This window comes from Bufo gargarizans, chromosome 1 (genome assembly GCF_014858855.1).
Source record: "Bufo gargarizans isolate SCDJY-AF-19 chromosome 1, ASM1485885v1, whole genome shotgun sequence".
In the NCBI taxonomy this organism is placed as follows: Eukaryota; Metazoa; Chordata; class Amphibia; order Anura; family Bufonidae; genus Bufo; species Bufo gargarizans.
In genome coordinates, this window is record NC_058080.1 from 315,793,987 (window position 1) to 315,808,677 (window position 14,691).

General features: G+C 42.1%; 2 protein-coding genes across 3 annotated transcripts in view; one reads left to right on the plus strand and one right to left on the minus strand.

Moving 5' to 3' along the window:
• Window positions 1–1,962, plus strand: part of TMPRSS9 (transmembrane serine protease 9) — a 239,511-nt gene extending 237,549 nt beyond the window's left edge. For both annotated transcript variants that reach the window (XM_044305598.1, XM_044305607.1), the window contains exon 21: window positions 818–1,962. In XM_044305598.1, coding sequence (XP_044161533.1) covers window positions 818–979 — 162 coding nt within the window. In that variant the 3' untranslated portion in view covers window positions 980–1,962. The remainder of the gene's footprint in view (window positions 1–817) is intronic.
• On the minus strand, window positions 1,780–13,584 carry TIMM13 (translocase of inner mitochondrial membrane 13). Its single transcript, XM_044305620.1, has 3 exons — window positions 13,402–13,584; window positions 12,074–12,142; window positions 1,780–3,130 (listed from the first exon to the last, which is right to left on the minus strand). The coding sequence occupies exons 1-3, from the start codon at window positions 13,528–13,530 to the stop codon at window positions 3,032–3,034; spliced, it is 297 nt and encodes a 98-aa protein (XP_044161555.1). The 5' UTR covers window positions 13,531–13,584; the 3' UTR covers window positions 1,780–3,031.
• Window positions 13,585–14,691: the final 1,107 nt, after the last annotated feature.

A 14,691-nucleotide genomic window follows, 5' to 3' on the forward strand; every position in this document is an offset into this window, starting at 1 on the left:
TACACAGGAGACATCTGCAGCATAAATTGACAAGCTACAGATTTCACATCTGCACTGCAGAGCAATTTACAGTGCGTTTTATTTTTTTGTACATAGCCTAGCAGTGTAAAATGAAAACAAAAAGGTCCTTGCCCTGTGGCATTCCACATAGGGCAAGGGGGAGCATCAGAGCACAAAATGCTCCAATGCTCAAGTCAGAAGGGCCGGAGGGGTGAAGAACGGGTTATGTCCGGGTTCAGTGCTGAACCCAGACAACCCCTTACAGACGGAGGATAATAGATCGTTTTCTGACCTTATGCGGCATCAGACGGCAGGATGAAAAGTATGATCAGTATTACACTGCGGGCTACCCTGAGGTACTGCTGGCGGGTTTACATGCATTTGGGAGGTGACCGATTCCCTTTAATCTCCTCCACTTTGCCAGTACTGTACAATGCTGCAAATTGGCCACATGAAAATCTGATTTTCAGCCCGGCTTAATGGCGGATTAAGTGGTTTTATTGTTGCTTTTTTTTACATGCCTGTTTGAGTGGTTTTTTTTTTTTATTTTTTCAATACACACCGTTTGCTTTTAGCAGCATTTTCAGTTTTTTGGTGAATGCAAAAAACTGTAAAAAAAAAAGTAAAGTGGGGAAAATAACAAATGCATTTTTATCAGTGGCATCTTAGTGGCAAGCAAAAAAATTAAATAGAAAAAAAAAAACACTATCCCCAAACCAAATTTGTGCGAGATGGAAGACTTAATTTTTTTTTTTTACGGATTTCCTTCTGTATGGATGGTTGATGCAAAGTAACTTTTTTTTGCTCTTTATTTTAGGGTGATGCTGGTGGACCTCTAGCATGTAGAGAACCGTCTGGTCGATGGTTTCTAGCTGGAATAACTAGCTGGGGCTATGGCTGTGCAAGACCATACTTTCCAGGAGTTTACACCAGAATGACCTCTGTCCGTAACTGGATTGGGCAGACTTTACGATTATGAGAATTACAACTCAGGGAGAGGCAGACCAAACTGGATAAATCAAAACTGTGCACGGCCTGCTTAACCGCTAGCCTTAAGACCTTGGAAACGACTAAGAGGACATTCTACTGCCATGATCACTCATACGCATGAGATGGAAACTGTAGACTGCATTTTCTATGAATAAATGTGACCTGCTCTTATGACAGCATCGTGATTCTGAGCCTATGCCATCTATACACACTATTCCATACATGAGTAAAGTGATATTTATTTGGTAAAAAGGTCAATCTTTAGTAGGAATGCTGTGAAAAATTAGTGATAAATAAGGAGGTAATAAGGCATAATCCTAAACAGCAACTTTTTATAGAGTTGCATGTATAGAACCAAAACAAATGTGCAACATCAAACCAAAAAGTTGACATATAACAAACTGTTATCATTAACCATGCTGTTATGAAATGGAATAAGGGAAGACGATGGTGTCTTTTTTGAGATAAGACAGACCTTCATACAATACAGAGTAATGATTCCTAATAAAGTCAGGAAGCAATTCTGTTCGTTGACCAAACATGCCTGAAGTGCAGCCTGGGAAACGTGACCTTAAAGAAGCTCACGATGCCCAGAAAATGTTGTCTTCTGTCATGTGTATGTGATTGCCATAGTGTAAACCACAAATATGCATGTAAATATTCATAGAGCAATATATAAACAATCTACAGACACTATACAGGTAAACGATGTGATACCTTGTTCTAGACAAACTGTATAAATGTGCATCTGTTAAGGTTTCCAGAATTAACATTCACACTACACACAAGTCAATCAAAATCAGTTTATTCATCCATGTCTGCTTCCATCATGATCCCAAGACTATAAAACATGAGGAATTCTTGTCAATACAGACGGAACAGATGTGGCATTTGGAAATCTGTAAAACAGTGTTGCAGTGAGGAATATGATGTCTATGATCAAGTGTGTAACCAGTAAAATATACTATTAAACAGCAAGTGTCTCCAGTGCGTGTTGTCTTATGTTTAACAGCCTACTAATTCATCTACGAAAGGCTTCTCGTTCTCAAACGTAGGAACGATGGGTGAAAGCAGCAGCTGTAAGTTATGTATTCAGAAGACATGTAGAGTCCCCTTGCTGCATGTATATTACAAAAACAACATGACCGTAGAACTTGGCCTAGTGGAATCCTGAGTAATAGCCGTTTCAACAGCATATGGCCTCTTTCACACGAACGTGTGCCCTCTATGGCCGTGTTGCGGACGCACAATACACAGGCGCATTTCCGTGGGCATTACGCATCACAGACACGGACCCAATCACTTGAATGGATCCGCAAATCCGGATATGCGGAATGGTGAAGACCGGAAGCACGGAACCACTACAGAGTGCTTCCGTGGGGTTTCGTCCCATACTTCCGTTCCGCAAAAAGCTAGAACATGTCCTATCTTTTTGAGGAACAGGTGGATTGCGGACCCATTAAAGTGAATGGGTACGCGATCCGCTGCCCCACGGTTGGTGTTCGTGCAAGAGGCCTATGTCATAGCATAAACAACAAGCAGCACACCGCACATTTGTATTAAAGACTAAAAGATTGGTATAGAGCAGGCATCCTCAAACTGCGGCCCTCCAGCTGTTGTAAAACTACAACTCCCACAATGCCCTGCTGTAGGCTGATACTTGTAGGCTGTTTGGGCACGCTGGGAGTTGTAGTTTTGCAACAGCTGGATGGCCGCAGCTTGAGGATGCCTGGTATAGATATAGGGAGACATAACACAAAGTCAACCACGTTCTACTCCTGCTCTAGAAGGGGAAGACAACCTTAAATCTTTATTAAGGTAAAGGAAAAATGTTCTTCAGATTAATGAACCATATGGTTTATCAATGGCATAGCCATTAGGAGGGGGGGGGGGGGGGTCCGTTTAACTCATTCACTGCCAGTAGCTATACAATGTAGGTTGACCATCCTGGTTATGATCAGCTTCCTAGCAGCGGAGAGGTGAACTCCCAGTCGTAGTGGGTGCAGGATTTCTGTTGGATGTTAGGTGGCTCTGGCTCTTGTCACATCTTAGCACGCTCTCTCTGTAGTCTGGTGTTGTAGGCTCGGGATACTGTATTCCAGGCGTCCATGTATCTGTCCATACACATTGCAATGCATTTCTATGGAGAAAAAGAATTCAGTCATTTCGACATGGGTATTCAAAATCTCACCGAGACCTAGAATAATGTAACGCACAAGTTTTACTTGTGATTGAAATTTAATCACAGGCATTGGCAGCAAAACAGCAATCTGAAGATGGAGTTTAGGCCTGACATTGACACTTGATGATACAATACTGCTGGAAAAGTAGACACACGCTTGTATTGTTCACTTGCCAGGCATATTCACGGCTTGCGTTCACACTGCATTTCTAAATAATATTTTACTAAAATAGCCATTGATATTACATTAAAGGAGTTTTCTCAGAATATTCATATCTTCAGGATAGGTTCTCAATATCATTATTGAGGTCCCACACTGCCACCAATCAGCTGTTTTAGGAAGCAGTGGAGCCCTGCTGAGCACTGTGGCCCCTCACCGCAATTGGTATTGCAGCAGAGGGCTATTTACATGAATGGGACTGACATCTGAGCGAAGCATGGACCATACTGTAAAGAGGCACTACTACTGTATGCTGCCAATAACTGCATTTCAGTAATACAGGTGTTTTAGCAGTAACATAACCATGCTGATGACTAAAGGGCTACAGGGTTCAGAAAAGAGTCATAGCTCCCTCGCTGTAGAACATAACTATTCTTTCCAGGCCAACCCACAGATACCTTCTTCTAACAGGTCTCCTTGTCTACTTTGACCAGTGTTCTGTGCACCATTTCACTAACCACCCTAGCCTTCCCTTGACAACTGTAGCAATCTCTGAGGCCTGCAGCCGCTAGGCAGTCAACATGCCAACCCTATTAAGAGTTGTACAAAGCACTGGAATGGTTTAGGCTAGTTTCACACTAGTGGTAAACTCTTCCAGAAGAGGAACAGCCTTCTGGAAGACACCATATCCAGTATATCTGGATACCTGGGACTCGGCAGGTATCCGGCATTAGTGCAGGGATTCGGCTGGAATTGTGTGAAACTAGGGGGCATTCCGGTTAATTATCAGATCAGTGGGGGTCTTACCACTGGGACCTCCATCGATCACGAGAACAGGGGCCTCATATCCTGTGAAGCCCCCCTGAAATGGATGGAGCAGCTGGTTGAAAAGCTAACCACCGCTCAATTCATTTAAATGGGAATGCCAGAGTTTGGCTCTCTCCAGCACTCCCACAGAAATAAATGAAGCAGTAGAACGATTTTCTGACCAGCTGCTCCATGGGGTATGGGGGCCCCTGTTCTCATGATCAGTGGGGGTTCCGTGCCCCATTACTGTCTCCTGCTCCGTATGCTAATTACCATCAGAGCAATGGGGAGGAGACATCAGCTTCTCTAGTGGGCGTTCCTTCTCCCTGGCTGTAGCACTGTCCATTCGCAGCGCAGGGAGGAGGAACGCCCAGGAGAGAATCTGATGTCTCTTCCCCATTGCTCCGATAGTAATTAGCATACGGAGTAGGAGACAGTAATGGGGCACAGCGGGCGAACGGAGCAGATACCAGGAATAATAGGTGCTAGGACATCTCTGGGCACCGCTCTGTGTAGCCTGCTACTTCACAAAGTCCGGACCCAGGAAAATTCCTATCATGGGTGGCGCAGTGCCCCGCCCCTTTCTCCTCATTGGTGGCAGCAGCAGCACACAGGGGGGAGGGAGGACTGCTTCCTTCTACCCTGTGCTGCTGAGAGATTATGAGCGCACCGACAGCAGTGCGCTCATGTTCTGTGATACTAGACTGCACAGCAGCACAGCCCAGTATCGAAAAAAAAAAAAAAGAAAATCCCGGTATTGTATCAATACCAGGACAAAAGTATCGATTGGGTATCGAAATTTCGATACCCGCAACAACCCTAGTTCCGTTGCAGATCCGGCAAAACATATGCCAACTGATGGCATTTGCAAGACTGTCTTAAAAATGCCTGGTCAGAAAAATGCATTGAAATGCCAGATCAGTCTTTCCGGCGTCATCCGTCAAAACGGATGCGGCATTTATTTTTTTATCACTTTTTTTATGTCTGCGCATGCGCAGACCAGAAGGACGGATCCGGCATTTTCAGTGCCGGATCCAGCACTAATACATTCCTATGGAAAAAAATGCTGGATCCGGCGTTCAGGCAAGTCTTCAGTTTTTTTCGCTGGAGATAAAACCGTAGCATGCTGCCGTTTTATCTTTTGCCTGATCAGTCAAAATGACTGAACTTTTCACATAGAAAATGGATTCACCTTTCTATTATACAGTTAAATGGATGTTGATGGCACAACCTTAACAGGCTGGTTTGTGTATATATATCTGATGACATCCTTATGCATCCTGAATGCTTGGGGATATGCCTGATCAGTTCTTTTCCGGCATTGAGCCTTTTTGACGGAACCGACAGGAATGCCTCTCCCAGTGGAGATCAGGGAAAGCGTTTCACTGCAGTAAGCAGCCCGAGACTGTACTAGACTTCCAGGCTCAATACTTTTATATCACAATTCAGGCCAGCAGGTGGCAGCACGGAATTATTGTATAGCCATTTCTGCTTAAGATAATGCAGAAAATGTCATTACCCGATACAAATTGCATCTGATGAATTCATGTTGTGGTCCACTAGGGGACCTAAGTAAATAAAAAACGTGTTAAAAAATATAAAAATTCTAAATCAACTTCCTTTCCACAAAATTAAGAAAAAAACTATATATATTACATCATGGCAATCGCCGCATGCAAAAATGCCCGTACTATTAAAATATTTTTAAAAAGTATCCCATATGTTGAATGGAATAACGGAAAAAAATAAAAACCGCCAATTTGCCGTTTTTCATCACTTTACCTCCCAAAAATCATATACACCCCAGAATGGTTAGAGGAAGACGTAACAAAGCTATATCATATGATAATCCGTACTACACACCCCAGAAATAAATATATATATATATATAAAAATAAAAAAAATAAAAATAAAAAGTACAGATCGTCCCACAAAGAGCCCTCATACAAGCTCCCTAGACCAAAAAAAAAAAAAAAAAGTAAGTTGTGGGGGTCATGGTAAAACTTTGTTGTATTCAAATTTTTTCCCCCCATATTAAAATGCAAGAAAAACTATACATATGTGGTATTGCCCTAATCGTACCACCTAGAGAATGAAGTGCACAAGTCCGTTTTATTGCATATTAAGCTCTCTAAAAACCAAATCCATAAAACTGTGGTGAAATTGCAATTTTTTTTTCTAACTCCACCCCATTTTTTTTTCCAGCTTCCCACTACATTCTATGCAATATTAAATGATGCCATTAGAAAGTGTCCCGCAAAAAAAACAAGCTCTCATAAGTCTATGCGAACAGGTAATAAAAAAATAAATAAAAAATAAAATAATATAAGTTATTGCTCTGGGGGCAGGGAGCCAAAAAAACAAAAAGGAAAAAAAAATTAGAATTGCTGCAGGAAGGGGTTAACATTACTGGAATATCAAAATAACTAGCATGGAGAGGGAAAAAAAGGACCAGATTAACTATCTTTGATTAATTTTTATCAGCAGAGCCATTTCAGTTTTTGATTAAATGAAAAAAAAAAAAAAAAAAATCATGCATATGGTTGAAACATTCAAAGGGCTCTATGAAGGACTTGTTTGAGCTGCTGGAATCTGGAAAGATATATATTGAAGGATTGATAAAATGCCCAAAATATTAAGGCCACCTGCACACCCGCAGCGTAGTTCAGTACCAACAGAGTGTATGAGATTACACAAATCCTATGTATACTTTGCAAATTTCCGTGCGGAAACTGACCTGTGTGGATTTTCAAAACAGCAGCATGTTGTGGTTTTAGCTGCTTCACGCTTGTGAAAATGCAAAAATAAAAGTTTTTTTTTTTTAAATATTGTTAACAGCAGAACATGCAACTAGTTTTTTTTTTTTAAAGTTCCATCTCCTTTCATTTTGATTAGGGATGAGCGAATTTCATATTTAGAAGTTCGGGTTCGGGTTGTGGTATAATCTGAATTGCGTTATGGATTTAGTTACCACGGACTATAATGCAATTCCATGACGGAATGCCTTTAGAGGCATGCCGTTATTCATTACGTCATAATAGAAGTCTATGGCCTGTAAAACGGATCCGTCCCGTTTCCGTTATCCTGGAGTCCTCTCTGCATTCCGTCATGAAATTGTGCTATGGTCTGTGGTAACGGAATCCATAACGCAATTCAGATTATACAACAACCAGAACTTTAAATGTTATGGTTGCTTGTGGAAGAGAAATAAGAAGGATCCTAGGAAACATTGGTCACTGTTCAGGAGTGATCTTTTCCTACAGAATAATATCCTACTGTTACCAACCATTACCTACCGGAGGGCACCTAGTATTAAAAACATGCTGGCTCCGAGCTGACTTAGGCTACATTGCTGGCCCGTGTGCGTTCCACAATTTGCAGGGCTCCAGACAAAAAAAATTATCAAGGAGCCATTGGCTCCTAACCTGAAAACTTTAGGAGCCAAATTAAAATTTTTATCTGTAGTAAAGTGAGGGAAACGCACTCTGTTCAAAGGTTATCACCGGTGCCAATCAAGGGCTGTTAGGCCATGATCCAGGTAATACAATATTGAGGCGCTCAGTTTGGAAGTTTTGCATATCAAGTATAGTTTTATAGCGAGTGCCATGTCAGTTTGTGAAAGCGGCAGAGCAGCGGCGGGTCTACAACCAGAACAAAATCACTTAAGTTATTTTATGACTTAATTTACGCAACATTAGTAAATAAATACGACCAAATTATTATACTCACTTATATAGCGCTAACATATAACCCAGCACTTTACAGACATTATCATCACACTGTCCCCAATGGGGCTCATAATCTAAGGTCCCCATCAGTATGTCTGTAGAGTGTGAGAGGAAACCGGAGTACCCGGAGGAAACCCACGAGTTTGTATGTTCTCCCCGTGTTTACATGGGTTTCCTTCCACACTCTACAGACATACAGATAGGGACCTTAGATTGTGAGCCCCATTGGGGACAGTGTGATGATCATGTCTGTAAAGTGCTGCAGAATATGTGAGCGCAATATAAGCTAGTATAATAAATATAATAATTTACGCCATGTTAGTCTGAGAGATTTTAATCTTTCTAATCATGTGTGGTTTAGGGTACTTTCACACTTGCGGCAGAGGCGTCACCGGAACTGATGGCATTTGTTAGACGGATCCGTATGACAAATCCATTGCAATACCGGATCCGTCTCTCAGGTGTCATCTGGAATTTAAAAAAAAATGTTTTGCATTTTTAAAGGACTGCGCATACGCAGACCGAAAAGCCAGATCCATTTTGCCGGAACACTAAATTAATGCTGAGCCGGCATTCGGGCAAGTGTTCAGGATTTTGGGCCGGAGAGAAAACTGCAGCATGCTGCAATATTTTCTCCGTCCAAAAAACATAAGAGGAACTGAACTGATGCTCTCCATTCAGAATGCTTTAGGATAAAACGGATCAGTTTTTTCCAGTATTGAGCCCGCGATGGACCTCATTACCGGAAAACAAAAAGGCTAGTGTGAAAGTACCCTTAATTGTTTATGGTTTCAGCGGCACAGCTTTACAATGTATCACTTTATGTATTTATTTTCCATAGGAAATTCACTAGAGGAACTCTGGTGCCCTCTAGTGCCCTAGTTAGAGAATTACAACAACCTCTGTGAGTAATGCTATACATAGCACCCAGATGTATATAGTCAAGGGGTGGCTGGCAAGTGGTTAAGGTTAAAGGAGCACTGCGCTTTACATGTTTGTACAAGTGCTGAGATTATTAGGTCACTTTTCACCAAGAGGAAATGAAAGGATAACTTAACCTTTGATGAAAAAAATGAAGAGGCAGCAGAGCTATTCAGCGTGTTCTCCCCCTCGAGCTTCCATTGGCTCCACTCATATTCTGAACTGTGCAAGTAGTGATCCCACATACCTTCTATGGATCCGTACCCCGCTCACGACAAAAGCCGAGAAGAGTCGATGAAAGCTGAAGGTGCATGGGGGGGTTTGATCAACGCTGATGGCACTTTGTATTTTCAGAAAAGGTTTAGTTACCCTTATAGGAGATTTTGAGTATGAAATATCGACTAGAGTGCATTATCAACATATCCAATTGCATCCCATGCTGAAAGCTATGGAAGATAAAGATTTGTTTTCTGTGGATAATTCTTTAGGGATTATTGTCTATAATATATAAAAAGTTAAGAAACAGCAAATGTTATGAAGATGCACTTGAGGTCAGAGGTAACTGGGAATCAGAAGAGTGTTCTCTTCGGTCACATAGGATCAATCACTACTGTACAGTTAATTGACCATATTATGCCATGCAAATGTTTCAAATGTGACATGCAGGGAAGGGCGAATTTGCCATTTTTTTTAAATTAAAGACCATTAGTTTTTCTTTTTCTTCCTGTACTTTTTTATTTTTCTCTTAATGTAGCCGTATGAGAACTTGTATTTTCAGGAGGAACTGTAGTTTTTAGTGTCACCACTTTGGAGTACATATAATTTACAGATTAACTTATTTTTGGGTGTGTGGTAACAGAAAATTGTTTTTGCATGAGAAAATGCAAAAAAAAAAAAAAAAATGTGTATATATATATATATATATATATCTCGTGAAACTAAAAAAAAAAAAAAAAAAAAAAAAAAAAAAACAGAATATTGGGCAAAAGTTCATTTATTTCAGTAATGCAACTTAAAATTAGAATTTTGTGAAAAGGTTCAATATTCTAGGCTCAAAGTGTCACACTCTAGTCGGCTAATTACTCCATACCCCCTGAGCAAAGGGGACCTGAGATTGGGACTTTGGGGTTTCATAAACTATAAGCCAAAATCATCCAAATTATAACAGATAAAGGCTTGAAATATCTTGCTTTGCATGTAATGAGTCTATCTCATATGTTAGTTTCACCTTTTAAGTTACATTACTGAAATAAATGAACTTTGCACGATATTCTAATTTTTCCAGTTTTACCTGTATGTTATTGCGGTAATTACACTGGCCTAAAGAATAAAAAGCAACATAATTCTGTTATCTGTTGCATTTTTGTCAAGCTCGTAGGGTGATCTGGTGCGCTGTATTGGCACAACCTGTGCTGAGTTCTCGTCAGTCCCTGAACAGAATACACATGTTGATACACAGCTCTGGATGAAAATAATATGACTACTCTATTTTTAAAAAACATCACCTGGCACCAAAGGGGCAAATTAATTTAATCGCTCAGTCCTAGTAATAGAGAAATTGTTGGGTTTTCACACATATATTGCAAATGTTAAGGCTACTTTCACACTGGCGTTTTGGCTTTCCGTTTGTGAGATCCGTTCAGGGCTCTCACAAGTGGTCCAAAACGGATCAGTATTACCTAATGCATTCTGAATGGAAAAGTATGTGCTCAGAATGCATCAGTTCAGTCTCCGTTCCGCTCTGGAGGCGGACACCACAACGCTGCTTGCAGTCTAAAGAAAGTGAGTCAAACGGATCCGTCCTGACTTACAATGTAAGTCAATGGGGATGGATCAGTTTGCTCTGACACAATCTGGCACAATAGAAAACAGATCCGTCCTCCATTGACTTTCAAAAGGTGTTCAAGACAGATCTGTCTTGGCTAAGTTACAGATAATACAAACGGATCCGCACCAAACGCGAGTGTGAAAGTAGCCTAAAATGTTAACAAGTTCTTGCTCTGCAGAATAATGATGGAAGTATACAGAGGGACCTAAGTTACCTTTACCCTAAGTTCACACCTGAGCGTTTTACAGCGCGTTCAAACGCGCTGTAAAACGCTCAACACGTGAAAACCAATGCTTTCCTATGGCCCTGGTTCACACTTGAGCGTTTTACAGCGCGTTTGAACGCGCTGTAAAACGCCCGACGCATAAACAAGTTCAGGAGCTTTTTTTGGGGCGTTTGACGCGCGTTTGGGCCATAGACTCATTGGACAACACTGCTGTCAAACGCGCGTTTACTATTACAAAAAACGCGCGACAAACGCGTGTGAAACCAGGGTTAAGTAAGATTGGCATAGCTACAAAAATGGATGGGACTTTGACATGTAGATTTAACAAACAAGGTTTTGGAGAGTCTGGGGTCGGGTCCCTGGATTTGTTCTTTGACATCTGATGATAGAAAATCCTCAAATGTTATTCTTAGGCCTCACGCCCACGGTGTGTTTTGTGGTACGCAAATCACAGATGGCGTCCGTGCGAGTTCCACAATTTGCGGAACGGCACGGACAGCCTTCAATATAAATGCCTATTCTTGTCCGCAAAGCGCGGACAAGAATAGGATATGCTATATGAGTGAGGCTAAGTAACGGAGCAACACATCTTTTGCGGCCCCATTGAAGTGAATGGGTCCACATCCGAGCCGCCAAAACAGCGGCTCGGAAGTGGACCCAAACAACGGCTGTGTGCATGAGGCTTTAGGCTATGTGGCAAGAGAGAAGAAGAGAAGAAGAGGAAAGAGAGAAGAGATAAATAACGTCAGTGTTTAATAACTACCGGTAATTTCTTTGCAATTCTCTTTTTTTTTGGGAAGTGAGAGTTAAGGGAAAAATAAAAGATAGAAGGAATAGTAGAGTCTTCCATGGGGAGATGTGGTGGTGATATGGGGTTAAGGGAATTGTTTTTTATAATTCTCTTGATATAAATGTCATGACTTATTGTTAAAGGGGTTTTCCTGAGGTCAATAAAAACTCAGCAAGCCTCTGTAAATGTCATACAATAAGTCCATAAGGATCCATATTCGCCCCCTTCCCCGCTTCCTGGCTGCGGCAGCAATGTCCCGTGCAGCTAGTCACTGGCCTCAGCAGTACACAGGATGTAAATCCACCAATGATTGGCTGCAGCAGGGAAGCCATAGTGGAGAAAAGGGCTTCTGTGGGTTTTTTATCACGTGCTGCACAAGCTTTTATGGAACTTGGACAACCCCCTTAAATAAAGAAAAAAAAAAATATGCAAGTTACACACCTGCTCTGAATTGTCCAGTGATCCTCCTGGTTTCCCAATACATTTCCGAAAACATTTATCAGTCATCCGCTGTGAAAAGGAGCAGGAAGTGGTCAGTAACACACAACATTACAAACACAATAGGGGTCTTTATCAAAAGTAGACCTGGCTTAGTTACCCATAGCAACCATTCAGATTCCACCTTTCATTTTTGACAGCTCCTTTGGAAAATGAAAGGAGGAATCTGATTGGTTGTTATGGGCAACTAAGCCAGTTCGATAAATGACTGCCCCATGTGTGTATATATATATGAGCAAGAGAAGAATTATCATCCAGATAGCGGGTTCCAGCAGCATGGACAGGCATAGTACCAAATGTACAGTGAACTTCCCCATCGACTGCAGTGATTTTTAATCCAACATGTTAGGACATCTGATGCAGATTTTTATTTTTATTTTTTAAGATTTCTGTGCGGATTACCTCCCACATTGAAATGAATGGAGACATTCTGTTTCAGAAAAGCCGCACCAACATTATTTACTAAGCAAAACACAGGACAGGGATCGACATTCTTCAACCCCACAGAAGAACATGGGGGAAGGCTTCATGCTGTGTACTTTTTGGTGGATTTTACTGCCACCTGTGAAGACATCCTATATATCATGGCACACTGACCCATACAGGTCAATGCCCAATTCTGTCCCATTTCGGAATAGCCATGTCTATTGATAGGCGTGAGGTGATCATTCCTAAAATAATCAATCACATGGACTTCTGAAATGGCTGTGTGAATGAAGGTTTGATGGGTAATCCAATCCTAGTTGCATTCTGATAGCTTTGACACACATGCGTTGTGAAATGGTTATAGGGTGTAGTCCAGCATGGTGCCGGTTTATAATAATAAACCCAAATACCAGTCCGGTGTCACTCCAGTCCCTGAGCGTCACTATTTACTTCCGGGCAGAAGTCACGTACCGCCTAAGCACATGACTGCTGCAGCCAATCAGTGGCCTCAGTGGTGGTACCGCTGAGATCAGAGAATGACTGTAGAGATCACATGCCGATACAGCGTTTTGGTTACCCAGAAGGATTACAATCAGAAAGTGGCGCTGGAGAAATGGGTACTGATTTGTTCTAGAGCTTTAATGGTGGGGCTGCTGGGGTCAGGGGGCTCCATTCATCACAGCTGCCTCTACATGTGAGCCCCCTCCATGAAGCAGTATAAGGGACCCCCACACTGGAAGCACTCACAGTGCAGTCACCTAAGAGCCCCAAAGCCTAGCTCTCCTCTGCCGGACTCACTGCACAAGGTCAGCGGTGACATGTCAGGTGTCTGCCTCTGTACACACCTGCAGCAGCTCCTGCGCATTGGCCACTGCGATCTGCACCTTCACTTGTTCCATGATGGCGCCGGTGTCTATCTTGCCGGAGCCCGCGGCAGAAGCCGACGGGGAGAAGTCCGAGCTGAACCCTTCCATGTCTCCACTGACTGAGCGGCCGCAGCTGAAAGTCACACACGTGCCGACTGCTTCCTGCTGGAATGCGGAAGCGGAATCTCTCAGGGTCGCGCAAAGCATGACGGTAGTTGTAGTTCAGGCCGCCTTCAGGAGGGCTGTGCTGGAACTGCTTGGTTTTGCATTCACCGAGTTTCGTCCTTGAGGCGAAAGTAGAAATGTATGTGTATGCCTTCCATATTCTCCTGGCCATCTTTACAGTATAGGCTCACTTTTACTGAGATTTGCCATAAAAAGACCCCACAGAGACATTGCATAAAATATCCATGTTGAATCACTACACTACAGCCCTCATTATTTTTACAGAACCTACAGACAAAGGCCTCTTTCACACAAGTGTGACGGATTAGGTCCGGGTGCGTTCAGGGAAACACGCACCATTTTGCAAGCAAGTTCAGTCAGTTTTGTCTGCGATTTCGTTCAGTTTTTCCATGCGAGTGCAATGCGTTTTAATGCGTTTTTCTCGCGCTTGATAAAAAACTGAAGGTTTACAAACAACATCTCTTAGCAACCATCAGTAAAAAACGCTAAATGTTTGCAATGCGTTTTTCACTGAAGCCCCATTCACTTCTTTGGGGCCAAGGCTGCATGAAAAACACAGAATATAGAACATGCTGCGTTGAAAAAAAAACCGCAGAACTGATGCGTTAAAAAAAACGCTCATGTACACAGACCTATTGAAATGAATGGGTCAGTATTCAGTGCGGGTGCTATATATTCACGTCACACATTGCACCCGCGCGGAAAACTCGTTCGTGTGAAAGGGGCCAAAAACATTGTATGCGTTTTCTGCGCCAAAAAACACCTCTAAAAAGCCTCCCATTCATTTCAGGGGGGGGCAGAACTTGCTTTTTTTTCCCACGCTGCGGAAAAAAGAAGCAGCATGCTCTGTCTTGGAGTGGAATCTGCTCTGTTTCTACCTTTGAAATGAATGGGAAGCTGAAAAAAAAAATGCACCAAAACCATGAAGAAAATCAGCGCAGATTTTTTTAAGTGTGTTTTCAAAATATGTTGTGTGAACATCCCCTTAGGGTTGCTGCACACAGTGCACATAAAAACACACATAAATCTGCACTATTTATCATGTATTTGGTGCATTTTTTATGCGCTAGAGCTCACCCTTCC